The sequence below is a fragment of the Rattus rattus genome, chromosome 1, assembly GCF_011064425.1.
Source record: "Rattus rattus isolate New Zealand chromosome 1, Rrattus_CSIRO_v1, whole genome shotgun sequence".
NCBI classification, from domain to species: Eukaryota; Metazoa; Chordata; class Mammalia; order Rodentia; family Muridae; genus Rattus; species Rattus rattus.
This window is the reverse complement of record NC_046154.1, coordinates 248649714-248667526: the sequence shown is the minus strand read 5'-3', so window position 1 is coordinate 248667526 and position 17813 is coordinate 248649714. Positions and strand designations below refer to the sequence as shown.

Here is a 17813-nt window from a genome sequence, read left to right as displayed (position 1 = left end):
TGGACAGCACTGCATACATACATGGGCCTGCCTACCTGCAGGCCACCTGCAGGACTGCATGGAGAGCTGGGAATGGGTTTACACTTGCCCTTCAGTGTCCAACTGAGGCTCTCCTCCAGACGTTGATGGGGCCAGATCCCCACGTCTGCTACCAGGAGAGAAACACCTGAGAATACAAACAGGGTGGTTCCTTCAAAGAGGTGAGTGGGTGCCAAGCTGCTTGCCAGGGGCGCCGAGAAGACAGTGGGCCAGGATCCCAAAGTACAGAAACAGAGCACTTGTTTATTTTCCAGGGAGGAGGTAGAATGGAGGCTTGGGGTTCCCTTCCCAGAGACCTCACTTCCAGAAGAGAACATTCCAGAAGAGCAGCCAGCAAGGATACAGACCCAAGGCCAGGATTGGGAAGAGGAGGGCGCCATAGGTGTAGTGTTCCAGCACACCCTGGGCCAAGGCAGTCAGGAAGAGCTGCCAACCCTCTGCCAGAGACAGTGGGACCTCCTGGAGCTCCCGCCACAGGAACAGGCTACCGAAGAGTGTGACTGCTGGGCTGGTCACTACCAGCAGGGCAGCATAGAGTGTCCTGGTGGGCAGAAGGGCGACATTGAAGTATGCACCACAGTGGATGCCAGCAGTGAATAAATGAGGGTTGAGCCCGGTGAGGGGCAAAGATACTGCTAAGAGGTTGGCCAGCACGTACCGGGGTCCGTGGGGCTTCGTGAGTGCAGCAGCAGGTACCATGGTGGCAGCCAGCAGGAAGCCCAGGGAGAAATTGAGGAGAGCAATGCAACCCAGCTGCAGTGCCAAGTAGATCAGGGCCACCAGTTTCAGCGCCATCCAGCCCCGGTCTGGGACCTGTGAGCTGACCACTCTACAAGGTAAGAGGTTCAAGGGCAGTCCAGAATCCACCTAAGTGTCCGGGGGCCCACCTCCACGTGCCCAGCCCAGCAGCTCACCGGTGGGTGTTGTGTGGCAGGGCTAGGCCGGCTACATAAATCGCCAGCAGTGTCAACACGACAGCCTCAGCTTCAGCCACTGGGAAATGCTGGGCAGCTACATGTTGGCCCAGCACAGGCAGGAAATAGAGGGCCAAACCCATGGCCTGAGAGATCAGCAAGGGCGCCATAAGTGAGGCCAGGCTCACGCTCTGCAGAGTACATGGGTACCTGGAATCAGGCCAGAGGCCTAGGGGAACCCGAAGGACTCACACTGAGGGTTGACCACAGGAAGCACTGCTGGGGACGCTGAGAACCCATCCTAAGAGCAGCAGAGTATGATGTCACCTGTGTTGCCAAGGGTGGAGAGCTGGGGCCAGGGGCCTTCCCAGCCTCCTCAGGGTTCACTCCAGCCTCGTGTAACTGCATCCATAGCTCGAGAGCTTAGACTAAGTCAAGGACCTCGACGAGAATTGGATGGGACCTGCTAGATGGGAGATCTTAGGCTCGCTGCCACACCGCTACAGTAGGAATGAAGGACTAACCCCACTTTATAGTTAAAGGGATCTGAGTTTGGCCACAAGTGAGTATCGAGAACGAGGGTGGAGGATATCTTGAGTCCAAGGACCAGGAGCAGGAAGCCTGTGGCGGGCATGTAGAGTCCAATGGAGACGAAGCGGGAGAGGGCGGGCAGTAGGTAGAAGAAGAAGGACTGGTGCAAGCGCTCCAGGAGGTGGTTGAGCTTTCGGAACATGCCCTCCAGAGCCCTGTCAGGAGCACAGTCAGGTCAGGGCCAGCCCTCCTCTCATCCCAGCTAGATACCGCCTCGAACACGGAGAGGGTCCAGAGACTTACTTGCCCACTGCCACCAAATCATACTTGTATTGGCGGAAGCTGTTGATGCCACGTAGGGTTAGGGCCTCCACTCCGTAGCGCAGGAAGAGGCCATGGGGGCCGTGGGGCCGGCCAGAGGCCTGCCGCAGCACCATGAGAAGCAATGTCTGCAGGCCCTGCAGAGGCCCTTCCAGTGATGTCCAGTCCTGGGGCTGCAGCTTTGGAGGCATGGGGACAGGATCAGACTCACCCCGTCTCATAGGCCCCAGGCTCCCAAGCAGGTGGTCCCACCTTGCCCTGGAGTGTGCACAACAGCCCCCCTTTCTGGCAGAAGGTCTGGAAGAGGTTGAGTAGATCAAGGTTGGGCAGCTGACCGTTGAGTCCCTCCACGGTCACGTCGAGGCTGGTGACTACATCACTGCTCAGCTCCAGGGCCACAGCGGCCTGGATGGCGCCAGCCCTGCCCTGCAAGGGAGATGACTGTATGCCTGTAGGAGGAAGCAGTGAGCACTGGAGTGGGGTACAAAGTGACGACAGTTGACCCTGAAAGAGGAGCGAGACTAGTGTAACACCTACCTGTAACATTAACGTCATGGTAGGCCTCAAGCCAAGCCTCAGTGCCCAGAAGATCATGTTCTGTTACCAGGAAAATTATATCTTTGGCCCAGTAAATCTGCCCTGGAAACCAGAGGCAGGGTCAGCAAGGGCCTGGGGCATTGGTCAAACCCTCCCTGACCAGAGCCCCAGAGCCTCACCTCGGAAATGGGCAGCGAGTGCCAACAACAACCCCACAGCCTGGCTATTGGCGGTGTCTGGACCACAGGGTACAGTGAGTACCAGGGACTCGGTACTGGCAGCACGTGGGGCCCGCAGGATGCCATACACATTGGTACCCGAGACCATCTGCACAAAGTGTTAATGGGAAAGCCTCAGCAGACCTTACAGAAGACAGGCTGAAACCTGCCTTCTTTCCTGGAACTACAATGCCCACCACCAGAGATCTTCAGAATTTCCCTCCCAGAATTTCTTGGTTCCGGGGCACTTCAACAAGATGCCCAACCCAGGCCACCCTTCCAATGTACTTTTCTCCCAGGCACACCCATTTCCCTCAATACATAGCGCTCATGGGTCTCATCCGGGAAGGGTAGTTTGCGGGAGAAGCTCTGAGTGTAGACCTCCAGTCCTACGGATCGCATCGCCCTTTCCAGCCAGGCTACTGGCAGAGCCCTGGAGACACAAAGATAGCCTCAGGTAGAGCTCCATGGTCTCGGCCACACGTGAAATCCCCAGCTCGCTGATAGGCACTCACCCTGGCTTCTTGCGGTGGGCAGCAAAGTCCCGGGCGAAGTTGCGGGCACGGTCTCCACCTACAAACTGCTCCTCCACCATGGTGGAGCCCATGGCATTTTCGGACATATAAGTGCGCTGGGTTAGCGGCGGAAAAGCCAGCGCCAAAAACCAGGCGATGCCAGCTATGTAGCTCAGCACACTGTGAGAGAGTACAGAGGACAGGAATTAGCCCGACCTGGAACGCTCACTCGTGGTTTCCATCATGTCCCAGAGGGTCCAGCAAGGAGGGTCCAGCTGGATGGTCCAAGACATTAAGAACCCGGAGCCGAAGATGGGCAGTGGCGGTACACGCCATTAATCCTAGCATTCAGGAGACAGAGGCGGGCGCAGGCAGATCTCTGAGTTTGAGGCCAGTCTGGTCTACAGAGGGAATTCCAGAATAACCAAGGCTACACTGAGAAATCCTGCCTCCGGAAGAAAAAAAAAAAACCCAAAAACCCGAGACGTTATATTAGGAATGGATAGGGACCAGAGCTCCAAGCTCAGTGCCTGAGTGACATTTGCAAGGAGGGCGCAGATCCTGGAGCAGTAGGCGCGAGTGGAACTACAGCAGTTCATGTTCCCGCGAGTCCCGCCCCCTATACCCGCCCTCACCATAGAGGAGTGTTGAGGCGCAAGACGATGCGGGCGAGCGCGCGCCGGCGCACCGGGTCCGACAGGAGACCCATGGCGGGGCGCGGGGCTCAGCTCTCGCCGCAGCTTGACACCTCCAAGCGCAGGGTTCCTGTCAGACCCGGCGCCCCGTGCTGCCTTTATTTCCGGTCCCAGGATCCGTCGCGCCACTACGCTTGGTAGCGTAGGGGCAGATGTCGTTGGAAACCACATTCTGCGCATGCCCACAACAGAGGTCGCAGGCTCTGCGCATGCTCAGTATTGCAGTAGGCTGGAGAAATACAGGATGCTGTCACGGCCAGTGGGCGGAACTGGAACCTGAGGTTGTGAAGCTGCGGGCAAACAGCTGGAAGGGCAAGACACTGGCCGAACTCAAGACAGAACAGCAATAGCGTGCCTGCCTAAAGGTTCTTCTCGGGAGTGTGTGACACAGGTGGGTACAGAGCTGGAACAGCGAAAAGACTGTTGCCTGCTGAAGTGAGATATTGAATGACTGTTGTAGCTATGACTTAAGGGCCCCCATGTGAACTGAGGATCCGTTGTTGAATCATTTCTATGGATGTCATGAACCTTAAGTCAGTGGGCTGACTGGCACAGTGGGCGAGTTGGTGGCCAGAGGAGAGGGGTAGTGGTGGGTCAGAGGAGTTTCTCTAAGAGGGTCCAGAGGTAAGGGTCTAAGAATAAATGGCCAAGAGGCAACAAAGGTTTGATATCCTTCTAGAGCCCAAAGAGGCAAGAAAGGCCCAAGGAAAGAAAACATTAATCCAGTGGTTCTTAACATTCTACCTTTAATAGAGTTTCTCATGTTGTGGTGAACCCCAACCATAAAATTATTTTGCTGATACTGCATAACTAATTTTGCTGTTATGTCATAGTGTAAATATCGGATTTGCAGGATATCGGATAGGAGACCTCAAAGGGGTTGTGACCCACAAGTTGAGAACCATTGCATTAGTCTAACCTTACATCTCTTGATGAGCACACATAGCCAGCTGAGCTACCTCAGCCTTGCACTCATGTCTCTGAAGAGTTGTGTAAGCAAGGCACATTCCTTAGTCTGAGGGCATGAGTGAGGAACACAAGTGATGGGAGAAAGCGGACTCCATTTTGAGCCTGCTTGTCCCTTGTTTGAACTGCGATTAATAGAAATATCATAAACAATCCAGGAAGAAACTGCCCTGGGCTAGAGCCAATCAGAGAAATAGAGGGAAAGTGTCTAAAATTTCCAAAGGTTACAGATAAATTGCTCATCATTGACCAATCCTTGTGCACCAAGATACCCCTTGCCAAATAAGGCAACTGACAGGCTGGAGACCCCCTCCCTGCTCAACCCTTGCCAAGTAAGGCAATCGCTATGCTGGAGACCCCCGTTCCCTGCTCAAACTAGTATAAAAACCTTGCCTAAATGAGGTTCAGGGTCTCAGCACAAATCTGATGCTTGGAGGATTCTGAGGGTCCAAGCTTAAGTGTGAATAAAGGCTTTGCTTTTGCATACAAATCCAGACCCCTGGTGGTCTTTGCGGACCCTGATATCTGGGCAGGCACAGCATGAGCACTCTTGCTCTTCCTAGCACAAGTGCTCTCTCCACTTAGGGACTGCAGTACAAACTGCTATGTAGGGCCCTGAGCTGCTTTGAAGTGCTGTACATTACAGTGTGTTCAGGAGAGGAACAGGCCTTTATTCTGGATATGGGGGGTTGGCCTCAGTCCCCCAGTAAGATAGAGGCCTCCTGCACATGCTGCCGGACAACACGATCCAGCAGAGTGTGCACATCCCGGGCTGCCTGGGCAGCAGCCTCGAGCACCTGCTCCAAGTGGTCCTCATGCAGCCTCGAATCCATCTCAAGCAGTGCAATCTGGCCAGAGGCTGGCAGCAGGGCCAGGGCTAGCTGGGGCCCGCCAGCTGCTTCCTCCACGTGACTGAGGTCCGCTAGTGCTGTGCCATCCACAAAACCAGCCGAACATGCACACACAAAGTCCCGCATGGGTATCCCAGCATCCATCACTGCTAGCGTGGCTGCATTCACACATGCTGCATAGGTCCCACCATCTGCTTGTAGCACCTGCAGGGGGCATCAGGATCAGACATCTCATCCTCCAGCATCTCAGGCAGACCTCATCCCCTTAAGCCCCGCCCCCGGGGGAGTGGTTTGAGGCTCACCTGCACATAGATGTCTATCTGAGAGCGTGGGTGCAGCTGTGTGAGGATAGCTGCCTCGAAGGTCTGGCGTAGCTGCAGCCCCATCTCACAAGACTTCCGGTCTCCATGAGGCCTTCGCTTGCGCTCACCTGTGCTGAAGGTTGCTGAACTGTACTGACAGTTCACTAGAGCCCGGTCAGGCAGGGCCCGTGACCGGGAGCCCCGGATCTGAAGGAAAAAAGAAGGAATGAGCCAGGCCCGCCTACCTCCTGGGTCACACTCGATGGCTCAGCCTTCCTCCTCCTCTTTCTAAAGTGCTTCAGAAAGCAGCAGCTACTTTGGTTCCAAACCATGGCAGGCGGTTTAGGGCTACACTTCGGCCTAAGCCGCACCACTGTCACCTTCCGCAAAAAAAACCCTTTGTTCTTTAGTTGCTCCATTTCTTCCTAAATCATTCCCATCGTGGTCACCATGTTTACAAACATGTGATTTGACTGTGTGACCCACACACTAATATTTTACTTACCTTCCAGAAGCTTCTCATTACATGTAAAAGAAAATCTCAATTTCCCCAACCTTCAAAGCCCTGGGTCCTCATCTCCTTGGTTAAACCCTCAACTTTATTTGATCTACTGTCCCTTGGTCTACCAGTAGTCTGGCCTAATGTGTTCTAGACCTGACCTGGCTTCCACCTAGAAAGCTGAGCAAATTGCTAGCAAACCTTAAAATGTGGGCTCAGTGGTTAAGAGCACTGACTGCTCTTCCAGAGGTCCTGAGTTCAAATCCCAGAGACCACATGGTGGCTCACAACCATCTGTAATAAGATCTGATGCCCTCTTCTGGTGTGTCTAAAAGACAGTGACAGTGTACTTATATATAATAAACAAATAACAAAACAAACAAACAAAAAAACCCTTAAAATGTGCATGTTTGCCGGCCTTGCTACAGCACTGAGACAAAGCAGCAAAGGCAGGCAATTTAATGTCTCTGTCTTGGGAGTTTACATTCCAGTAGAGAAAAAAGAGACATGGAAGACCGAGGAAAATCGATGTAGCAGGGGCAGAAATAGCCTGGGAGGCCTTTTCCGGACAAGATGTCAAAACACTGGACTGAAAGAACAGGGACTGAGTGTAGCTTCGCCAGGATGTATGAGGCACCTCAGAGATGAAGAGGGCAGCCCAGGAGAAAAGAGGCCCACTGAGACGGAGGAGTTAAGCAGTAAGACTCATGTCCACTCCCACGATGTGCAGCCATGAGCCCCCAGTCCCTGCATGAGACAATCATAGTAGTTGTGGACAATCTGAAGCAGCCCCATATCCCACACGTGGGATTAAAACAAAAACATAATCACATAACATAACTGGGTTCTTAAAGAAACCAATATTCTCAGTTCATCATGGGACCTAATACTTATACAAATTTGAGGGCCATGTTAGGGATGCAATTCCCTGAGAGGACTCAGAACTCGGGGTATAATTATATTCATGGCTTAGTGGATGTAACACAAAGGAAGGATTGAAATGGAAGTTAACCAAGGGAAAGAGCTCGTGAGGTGAAATCAGAAGAAGCCAGGTTCTCGCAGATGCACGCACATCATTTCCCCTACAACACGCTGGGACAACGTGTGTTGAGATGCTTTCTGCCAGGGAGGCCCCCAGAAATTCAGAGATGGGATTTTAGTATACTGCTGCATAGGTAGAGGAGTTAAGCTGTAAGGTCTACTTCCTCGTCGTGCGGCCACGAGCCCCCAATCCCTGCCGCTTACTCGCCTCGTGAGGCCCGTAGACCACCGCCAGTGCCTTGGTGTTGCCCTGCTCGATATAAGCCGAGCCATCGGCCTGCGCAAACACGCCCATCCGCGCCTGAATCTTGCGCAGCTCCCCCGCGCGGCGACCGTCTATCCGGTAACCCTGATCGGACAGGAGCTCCAGCCCGGCCATGTTGCGCAGTCCTCGCTCCGCCTCCGAGAGCACAACCCCTTAGATGACCTGGGCTTCCGCGACTACGACTTCCGCCGGTCCGTTTCCTTTTCAGTCTCGGAGAGCTATACCTTCCGGTAAACTAGTCCCTTTCCGGTGCAAGGCTCGTGGCTTCCTCGGCCTGCTGAATGTACGAATCACGTCGTTCGGTTCCGGGAAATCAAAGGCCCGAGCCGAGCTGGTTTTTGCAGCTTCTCCTCGGTTGTTGAAGTAGGTACGCCTTGAAGACAGACTTCTCTTTCCGGACGTCCTCGATTTGTCGGAGGCGCTGGTCCCAGCGGAGACTATTTTTTTTTTGGCCCTTTAAAAAATTGTATATCTATTTTTATTGTACGAATGTATTGAACAAGTATACCTGCTTGTATGTCTTTTCGTCACGTGTGTGCTCAGTGCTGCGGAGGTTAGAAGGGGGCAGCCACTGTGAGTGCTGGAATCTGGTCCTTCTCTTTTTTTCGTATTTCGTCCGTGTGGTTTTTACAGTGGTCAGTTTAGCCAAGCACAATTTTTTGTTCCACATACACATGATTATTATCTTTGTGGCTCAGTATTAGTTTAGTTTTTCTTTCCTTTTTTTTTTTTAATTTGCTTGGTTAAATCCATAAGTTTCCCTCCCTTACCTTGGCCAGTAAGTTTTCTCTATAGCCTGGATGCAAGCACAAAGCGCCTGCGGTTGTCTATATGCACCTGTATAGTAGGTTTTGGAGTTCTGATTATTTTTAAAGATTCGGTCACTTAGTATACATTTGGTAGTGTTTTCACTCAGAATATGAAATACATAGTCCTGAGATTTTGTTGTGTTTGTTGGTGGTGGGCCTTTTTTTGCTGTTGTTTGGTTTGCTTGTTATGGGGACAGGGTTTCTCTTTGTAGCCTTTGTTGTCCTGGAACTCCTTCTGTAAACCATGCTGGCCTTGAGATCACAGATCTGCCTATCTCTGCCCAGAGTGCTGGGATCTGAGGCATGTGTGATATCACCTGGTTGCTGTTGCTTTTTGAAAATCTTGATATGTATTTCAGGTTGGCCTCAAACTAGCAATCTTCCTACCAGAGCCTCCCTAGTGCTCTTATAATGATTATGGGTGGGACCGTGACACCTAGCTTGGAGGTATATTTTTATTGTTTGCTTCATACCTGTGGGGTAGATAGAGCAGATTATAGTCCCACTGAGTCCTCTTTAACAACCCTGTGTATTGTAGGAGCAGATAATTAAGGAATGCTATTCGTTGTGGAGGGCTTGTGAGTCTTGATTCTGAGTATGTTGTCTTATTTTCTCACCCAGAATAAATAATTTTGTGGTGGTTTGTTTGTGGTGTGTTTTAAAATAAGATCTTACTATGCAGCCTCAGTGTAGCGGGTCTTAGCTACTTTGTGGGTTCTTTTCCCAGTCGTTTATCCCTCCCGGTTTTACCTCCTGTCACTAGATAGGAGAGGAAGGGACAGAAAGGAGGAGGGTGCGGGAGATCTTTGAATCTAGTTTCTTCCTTTAGGTTTCTTCTTTGAGTACAACTACCAACAAGCAGCAACCACCCCCCATCGATTGGAGCTTTCGCATTTTTATACTCTCTGAAAAGTTCCCAGAATTCCAAAGTCACACAATCACAGAAACTATCTGCAGCTGGCAAAACCACGCCTCCGCTAGAGCACCAGGCAAATCACAGTCAGCTGCTGTGGACAGTCTGAAGCAGCCCCACATCCCACACCTGGGGTTAAAAAGAAAACAAACTCTTATATTTCTGTGTTTTTAAACCAACATTTCAGAATTCTCAGCTGGCGTAGAACTCTCAGAGATTCTCCTGCGTCTGGGTGCTTAATATTCCACCATACCTGGCAGTTTAAAAAAAAAAAAAAGTTAGCTATTCGTGCTAGTGGTTGCAGGTGGAGGTCCGAAGGCAACTTGTCAGTCCTTTCACACCATCTTTATGTGGGTCCTGGAACTTAGGTTGCCAGGCTTGGCGGCTAGTGCCTTTACCAGCTTGATGATCTTGCTGACCTTCTGTTGTTGTCATTGATAAAAGATAACACATATTCGCAGAGAGGACACTGAGATGGAATTGCTCTCCAGATGAGCTTCATGAGGAGAGTTACAGCACCATTGTCACAGACGGCAGTGAGGAGGCCCCTATGGGGGAGACTATTCAGAAGCGTTGGCTCTGGAGAGATGAGTGTGACATAGAACATGGCAGGTGTCCTGAAGGGAAGGGACATTCCGTTCTGAAGGATTAGGAGAGTTAGAACATCACACCAGCCAACTGAGGTGGCTCAAGCCTTTAATCCTAGCACTTGGAAAGTGGGAGCAGGCTGATCTCTGAGTTCAAGGCCAGCCTGCTCTACAGAGAGTTCCAGGACACCCAGGGCTACTATGCAGAGAAACATTGTCTCAAAACAAACAAACAAACAAATAAAAACACCAGGACCCATATGTGGAGAGAACTCCTCCTTCTCCTCTTCTTCCTCTTCGTCATCGACACCATCATCATCATCACAGAAGCTGTGGTCTAATGACCTCTATGCCTACACTGTGGCAGGCACACCCCCATTTCCCCGGATAAATAAAATGTAAAAAGAAAAAAGTCTAGCAGTAACTCAAAGCTGTCTTATGTCTTGGAAGGACATAGCAGCTTTTTTTATCAACTCTCTGTCCCTAAATACTCTAGGGAACTGGAGCATGTAGAGGGACTGTCACCTACCAGTTATGTTACTCCTGCATTTCTAGCTCGGTGTAATCCAGTCTCTCACCTCAGTCCAGTACAATAGAAAGGAAAAGAGGGATACCCTCATCCCTGCCCCAGCACCTCTCCCTGTGTTTGTTTCTTAGCGATCATTGTTCTTAGCAAGGAGCTCACCCTTTTCCCCTGCCACCCCTCCCCCACCACCCAGCCCATTTAGTGCATAAGAAAATGTATGTCTATCCAACAATAAGAGTTAAAGCAGTGAGCTTAGTGTATAGAATACTGAGAGGAGAGGGTGGGTGGGTCCCAAGGATCTCAACACACACACACACACACACACACACACACACACACACACACACACAGTACAGGGGATGCATAGATCCCCCCACAAGTCCATGAGAGGACTGTCAACATTTAACCTCAAGAAGCAGGTAGGCTGACGTACTGTGTTGGGCTGGACAAATGGTCTACCACGAAGATCCCAATCCTAGCACTCTCAACATCCCCCCTCACAGAGGTGGTATTTTCATGACGGCTGGACACCAGTTAGTAAGAGAGCCAGGCCCTGCTGATGCAGCTTGGGTGAGCCATCCTCGGCGCTAGACCCTCAGCAGCTGCTTCAATGTGGAGCAGGTCTTTCTACCAGGGTAGCCTGAGCCCCTGCCATCCTTGTTAGGTTGGGGTTGTTTATCTTGAGTATTGCTTATTTTACGAAATTGTCTCAGGAAATCCAAAGGTCCTTCTACCACATTGTATGGTGACAGCCTCAGCCACTTAGAATAGCCAGAATAAAGCTGGTCTTCAGCCTGAGGAAGGAAGTTGGTGGCCACTGCAGCCTCCAGCTCCACAGAGTCTTCACCATGCCTCCTAATAAAAGTGTCCTTGTGCTGGAGAGATGGCTCAGCAGTTAAGAGCACTGACTGCTCTTCCAGAGGTCCTGAGTTCAATTCCCAGCAACCATATGGTGGCTCACAACCGTCTGTAATGAGATCCGATGCACTCTTCTGGTGTGTCTGGAGACAGCAACAGTGTACCCACATGCATGAAATAAATAAATCTTAAAAAAAAAAAAAAAAAGAGTGTCCTTCCACCTCTTAGGAAGAAGGACTTCAACCTGGCAGCATCAGGTTCAAGGTCTGAGACCACTGCCTCTGACTCCTCTGGCCCATTCTCTAGTTGCAGAACCAGGACAGATCTCAGATTCAGGGACCTTATCAGTTTCCTTTGTTTTTGGTTTTTGATCAATTTCCTGACAAGATTTTGGGAGGACGGCTTTGATTGACTCAGTTTGAGAGGTTAGCACTCACCATGGCAGGAAGGAGTGATGGAGTTCACAGAGGCTGGGACTTTCCATGATTTGGTGGTCAAAAATCAGAAACAAAACTGCTTGAGCTCATTTGGCATCTTCTTTTAACCCTCCCCACCCCCTCCTTTTCAGTGTGGAGGCCCAGCCCATGGGGCAGTGTACCCATTTCATGGTGAATTGTCATTCCTCAGTAATCCCCTTCTGGAAATGGTCATCAGAAACACTCCTCAAAGTGTGCCTCTCTCGTGACTTAGATCCTTTTTCGTAAAGTTTTTTTAAACAAATGTTATCTCTCTACCTCCCTCCCCCCGTGTGAGTGTGTGAGTGTGACTGTGTGTGTGTCTGTGTGTGTGAGTGTCTGTGTGTGTGTCTGTGTGTGTGAGTGTGTGTGTGTGTGTCTGTGTGTGTGACTGTGTGTGTGTCTGTGTGTGTGTGAGTGTCTGTGTGTGTGAGTGTGTGTGTGCCTGTGTGTGTGAGTGTGTGTGTGTGAGAATATGTATGCCTGTGTGTATGAGTACATGTGTGTGTGAGTGTGTATGTGTGTGTGCCTGTGTGTGTGTGCCTGTGTGTGTGAGTGTGTGTGTGTGTGTGTGTGTGTGTGTGAGTGTGTTGCATACCCTGGTGTCTGGGGTACTCATAAAGGCCAGACGAGGGTATTGGATTCCTTGGAGCTGGAGCTACGACAGTTATGGCCACCAAACATGAGCAGCGACACTTTTTTTTTAGTGTTTTTTTTTTTTAAAGTATTTACTTATTTATGTGAGTATACTGCCGCTGTCTTCAGACACACCAGAAGAGGGCATCAGATCTCATTACAGATGGTTGTGAGCCACCATGTGAACTCAGGATCTCTGAGGCTCTTAACCACGGAGCCATCTCTCCAGCCCAGCAGCAATACTTTTAACTGTCATCTCTTTAGACCCCGAGCTAGGTGTTTGTTCTTTTCTTTTCTTTTCTTTTCTTTTCTTTTCTTTTCTTTTCTTTTCTTTTCTTTTCTTTTCTTTTCTTTTCTTTTTGTGACAGGGTTTCTTCATGTAGCCCTGCGTGTCTTAGAACTTGCTCTGAAGACCAGGCTGGCCTTAAACTCACAGACCTACCTCCCAAGTGCCAGGACTAAAGGCCTGTGCCACCACTGCCCAGCTTCTTGGTTTTTCTTAATCCAACCAAATTGACTCTTAGAATTAGGCATCGTGGTGTAGGTGTATGTTTTGGCTATTTTACTGTGTTCTTCTATCTTTCCTACCTTTATTCCACAATCCCTTCCAAACCCTGCCCCCTCCAAAACTACGTAGGAGAGAAAGAAGGTTAGAGGAGAAAGAGCGCATAGAGCTCTTTAAGCTATTGTTTGCTGATTAGTAGCACCGAGTTCCTAGGGCATCCAGCAACCAAGCAATAGCAAAACCAGCAAATGCACCAGCGGGGTCGGGCAGCAGCAGCAGGAATAGCAGCAAGCAGCAGCTGCCAGCCCCTTTCAGGGCTCTCACATTTATTCCCTCTCAAGAGTCCCCGGAAGTCCAAACATAAACTATCTGCAGCTGGCAAAAATCACAACCCTCCTAGAGCACGAGACAATCATGGTGGCTGTGGACAATCTGAAGCAACCTCATATCCCACATGAGGAATTAAAACAAAAACATAAGGGGCTGGGGATTTAGCTCAGTGGTTAGAGTGCTTACCTAGGAAGCGCATGGCCTGGGTTCGGTCCCCAGCTCCGAAAAAAAAAGAACCAAAAAAAAAAAAAAAAAAACCAAAAACATATTCCCACAACATAACCGAGTCCCTAAAGAAACCAATATTCTCAGTTCATCATGGGACCTAATACTTATACAAATTTGAGGGCCATGTTAGGGATGCAATTTCCTGAGAGGACTCAGAACTCGGGGTATAATTATATTCGCGGCTTAGAGGATGTAACACGAAGGAAGGACTGGAATGGAAGTCAGCCAAGGGGAAGAGCTCATGAGGTGAAATCAGAAGAAGCCAGGTCCTCACAGATGCACACACGTCATTTCCCCTGCAACACGCTGGGACAGCGTGTGCTGAGATGCTGTCTGCCAGGGAGGCCGAGGAGACTCGGAGATGGGGTTCTAGTATACTGCTGTGTAGGCACGCTCTGCTGGGCAGACGCTCAAAATCCAACGCCCAGAAGGAAAGCTACTGTTTAGCATGGGATGTATTTGTTTGGACAGACAGTTGAGTCACAGCAAGCCATTCTCATCAGGGCATGGTGGGCATCCCCCCAAGACCGCATGCCCAGACACCAGCAACTTTGCATTTTGAAGAGTAATCTTAGGCCCTCTCTCTGGGTCGGTTCCTTTTTTCACCAGACCCTCTAAAAGCAGGGTTACAAAGCTGTAGATCCAGAAGTAAGCAAATAAAGTGAGAAAACAGTCCATCATGCAGTGAAATGTTTAAAGTTGCTAAATACTTTATTGTAAAAAGAAAACAAAAACAGTCATCTAACTGCCTGATGTAATTAACTGTACCAAGTTCCCCTAGCTTTTTTAGATGTGCCCAAACCCCCAAAGATAATACTTTCATGATATCACCTTCTACATATATAAAGTAACTTTTCCTCACGCTGTAGCCCTGGTGACCTTAATATTCATTTTTTTGTTAATTTTGTACAGTTGATACAATGTATCATGATCATATACCCCATTAACCCTCATTTCTTCCCTACACACTAACACCCTTCTTCCCAGCTAGTTTATACTGTTTGTGGGCCCGCGGGTTGTGTGTCAGAGCTGTAAGTGCTGTGTGGTCATGGCAACGGCCATGTCACATCCAGAGGACAGTGTCTCATTGCGCTCCTCCCGTCCTTCAGCGCTTTTGTCTCTCCAGCCCCTCTCCACTGATGCTTCCTGGATCCTGGAGGAGCAATACCCTATCTTGAAATTCTGATGATAACGGCCGAGGTGATAAGTGTGTGCCACTGTACCTAACTCCAGAATTTTTGAGATGGTTATGGGATTGGGCTGGCACAGGATTAAGAGCACTTGCTGATCTTGCAGTATTGATAAACTCATTAAAAGGACATTTTATTTTAAGGCAATTATTTGGCGTTTGTATTGCTGGGACCTGCTTGTCTTTAGGGTTGACCTGACTGGACTGACAGGAAGTGAGGAAACCCCAGACTCAAACAGAAACGCTGGGACCGGGTAGGGCATGTACTGTGATGGGGCAAACCTCCATCAGACACTCAGGGCGTTTAGTATATAAAGCCAAATGAAGGTTAGCTAATCTCTGTAGGGGAGCTCTGTAGGGGGAAGCAGTCTCAGGCTGCAGTCGTTGGAGGAAGACTCTGCACATGGACCAGGAAAGGCCTTGCCGTTTCCCATGGTCTGAGGTACTGGGGTCCTTGCCATGGCTGGGCTTCACTCAGCAACACACGTTTACTCTGACTTCATCTGTTCCCCATAACCTAGTTTTACAATTTGTGGTTTTAAAAAGACTCGGCAGTAGTAGCAGCTCCATGAGACAGGATCTTACCATAGAGTCCCAGATGGTCTGGAACTCTCTGTAGAGAGCAAACTGGCCTCAAACTCAGAGATCCATCTGCCTCTCCGGTGCTGAAATTACAGGCACGCACCATACCAGCCCACTGTTATTCCTTGCTTATTGTGTGTATATCTGGTATGTGCACATGAGTGCAGGTTACATGGGAGTCCAGAAAAGAGGCCATCATCCCCTGGAGCTGGAGTCACAGATTGCTGAGAGTCACAGCAGCAAGGGTGCTGGGGACTAAACTTGGGAGAGCGACTTTCTGTGCAGGAGCAGGAGCTCTAATCCCCTCGTCTCTTTAGGACCAGTCTAACCGGCTCACTAAAGATAAAGCACATTTGCATGCTAGTTAGATGGATGTGCTTGCTTCTTTTAACATAAAGAGCTGCCCCGTGACTCTGACACTACAGCGTGTAGTGCTTTTCAGAGTTGATTGATATTTTGATTTTACAACTTACAATGCTGAGAATGCTACTTTGAATAAACATATAATAAAAAAATAACAGAACTATGTGTGGGGCCATTTCAAGAATTATTGAAAATGTTCCCCTCATCCCAGGCCTACATTCATTTAACAAACTTTTATGAAGCTCAAACCAGCAACTCAAACGGTTTAAACTTAAGTCTCCTGGGCGGGCAGGCAGGATGGAGTAGCAGGTATTTTACAGCAACTCTGGCAATCCCAGTCCAATTCCTGGGATCCATACTGAAGAGAGAGAGGTGAGAGAGGTGACGACTGCAGCTTGTCCTTTAAGTGCCACACAGCCACCACACTCACACACACAAAATGAATGAGCACGTTGTGGGTGCTTGGGATCTCACGGTGGGGGGGAGGGGGCGAGATGGCTTATGGGAAATGTTTCTTCATTTCTCTTGTTGCTAGGAGTGATGACCTGAGTTCAATCCCTGTGACCTGGAGGGTAGAAGCCATGAGAGAACAGACTCCAGAAAGCCCTCTTCACATGCCGCGCGTGCGCGCACGCGCACACACACACACACACACACACACACACACACACACACACACACACACACACACACGCACATCCTGGGTTGAGGAGATACTGGCTTAGGTATTAAGTACTTGTTGCAGGGGCAGGGCAGATCCCAAGAAATCTATAAGTGTTGGTTGAGTGTGGCAGCCTACCTGAAATCCTACCCTGGAGGAGACAAGGGACTCCTTAGAGCAGCCAGCAAGACTAGCTGTGTTGCTGAACTCTGGGTTTAATTGAGAGCCCCTATGAAGCTCTGCCCCCATAAATGAAGCAGAAGAGCAATCAAAGATGATTTCTGGGGCTGGAGAGATGGCTCAGCGGTTAAGAGCACTGACTGCTCTTTCAGAGGTCCTGAGTTCAAATCCCAGCAACCCTGTGGTGCTCACAACCATCTGTAATGGGATCTGATGCCCTCTTCTGGTGTGTCTGAAGACAGCTACAGTACACTACTACTTTTATACATAAAATAAATAAAACTTAAAAAAAAAGATTTCTGACATTGACCTATGGTCTCCACACGTATGTACAGACATGTAGACATGTGCACATGAACCCACAGAGATGCACACACACACACACAAATATACCCACATAATTGAAATAGGAAAAAATAAATAAAATTAAACATCCTAACACAGTCCAAGCCAAAGATAGAGTAATCTGTGCTTCCAGGCCGAGGGATGGTGATAGCAAAATACTAAAATGCTTCTTTTCTGTAATTAGGTATTATATTCCTATAACTAAAGTCATAAAAACTAAAACTTTACAGCATGTTCCCAGAAAGAGTTTCAGGGAAGTTTGTGTCACAGTTAAACACTGCAATTTATAATATCCTCAGATCTAAGTTGTTGTATGTCCGGCAGTGTGCATGGTTCTGTGTGTGGTGTGTGTGTGTGTGTGTGTGTGTGTGTGTGTGTGTGTGTTGTGTGTGTGTGTGTGTGTGTGTGTGTGTGTGTGTGTGTGTGTGTGTGTGTGTTGTGTGTGTGTGTGTTTTTGTGTGTGTGTGTGTGTGGTGTGTGTGTGTGTGTGTGTGCAGCAAAGCATGACAACAGTGAAGTTTGGGGCTGGAGAGATAGCTCACTGGTAAAGAATACTTGTTCTTGGGTTGGGGATTTAGCTCAGTGGTAGGCGCTTGCCCTAGCAAGTGCAAGGCCCTGGGTTGGTCCCCAGCTCCGAAAAAAAAAAAAAAAAAAAAAAAAAAAATTGTTCTTGCAGAGGACCTGGGTTTGGATCCCAGAACCACATGGCGTCTCACAACCATCTTCGCCTTTAGCTCTAAGTAGTCCAACATCCTCCTCTGGCCTCCCTGGGAACTTGGCATCCACATGGTGCACATTTCATACACTTGCCCAGAACATATATGCGCATAAGATAAATGAATATTTAAGAAATGAATCTAAGAAAAAAGCGGAGGGGGGTTTAGATAAGTTGAGTCCAGATACAGCTCTTACAGATCAAATATGCTGTAAATTCCTAGGGCTTTGTGAACTT

At 49.4% G+C, this 17813-nt stretch overlaps 2 protein-coding genes across 3 annotated transcripts; both read right to left on the bottom strand.

Annotated features, from left to right (window-relative positions):
* Positions 1–262: 262 nt before the first annotated feature.
* On the bottom strand, positions 263–3955 carry Gpaa1 (glycosylphosphatidylinositol anchor attachment 1). Of its 2 annotated transcripts, XM_032917186.1 has the most exons (12): positions 3711–3955; positions 3076–3255; positions 2882–2993; positions 2522–2669; positions 2343–2444; positions 2058–2254; positions 1788–1984; positions 1546–1699; positions 1281–1376; positions 954–1144; positions 698–868; positions 263–580 (listed from the first exon to the last, which is right to left on the bottom strand). In XM_032917186.1, the coding sequence occupies exons 1-12, from the start codon at positions 3782–3784 to the stop codon at positions 337–339; spliced, it is 1866 nt and encodes a 621-aa protein (XP_032773077.1). In that variant the 5' UTR covers positions 3785–3955; the 3' UTR covers positions 263–336. The 2 variants fall into 2 exon arrangements, with proteins under 2 accessions (XP_032773077.1, XP_032773078.1); XM_032917187.1 differs by lacking the exons at positions 3076–3255; positions 3711–3955 and having other exon boundaries at positions 2866–2991.
* A 1431-nt stretch (positions 3956–5386) lies between these two features.
* Exosc4 (exosome component 4) lies at positions 5387–7884 on the bottom strand. The gene is made up of 3 exons (XM_032917222.1): positions 7638–7884; positions 5890–6096; positions 5387–5791 (listed from the first exon to the last, which is right to left on the bottom strand). The coding sequence occupies exons 1-3, from the start codon at positions 7806–7808 to the stop codon at positions 5432–5434; spliced, it is 738 nt and encodes a 245-aa protein (XP_032773113.1). The 5' UTR covers positions 7809–7884; the 3' UTR covers positions 5387–5431.
* Positions 7885–17813: the final 9929 nt, after the last annotated feature.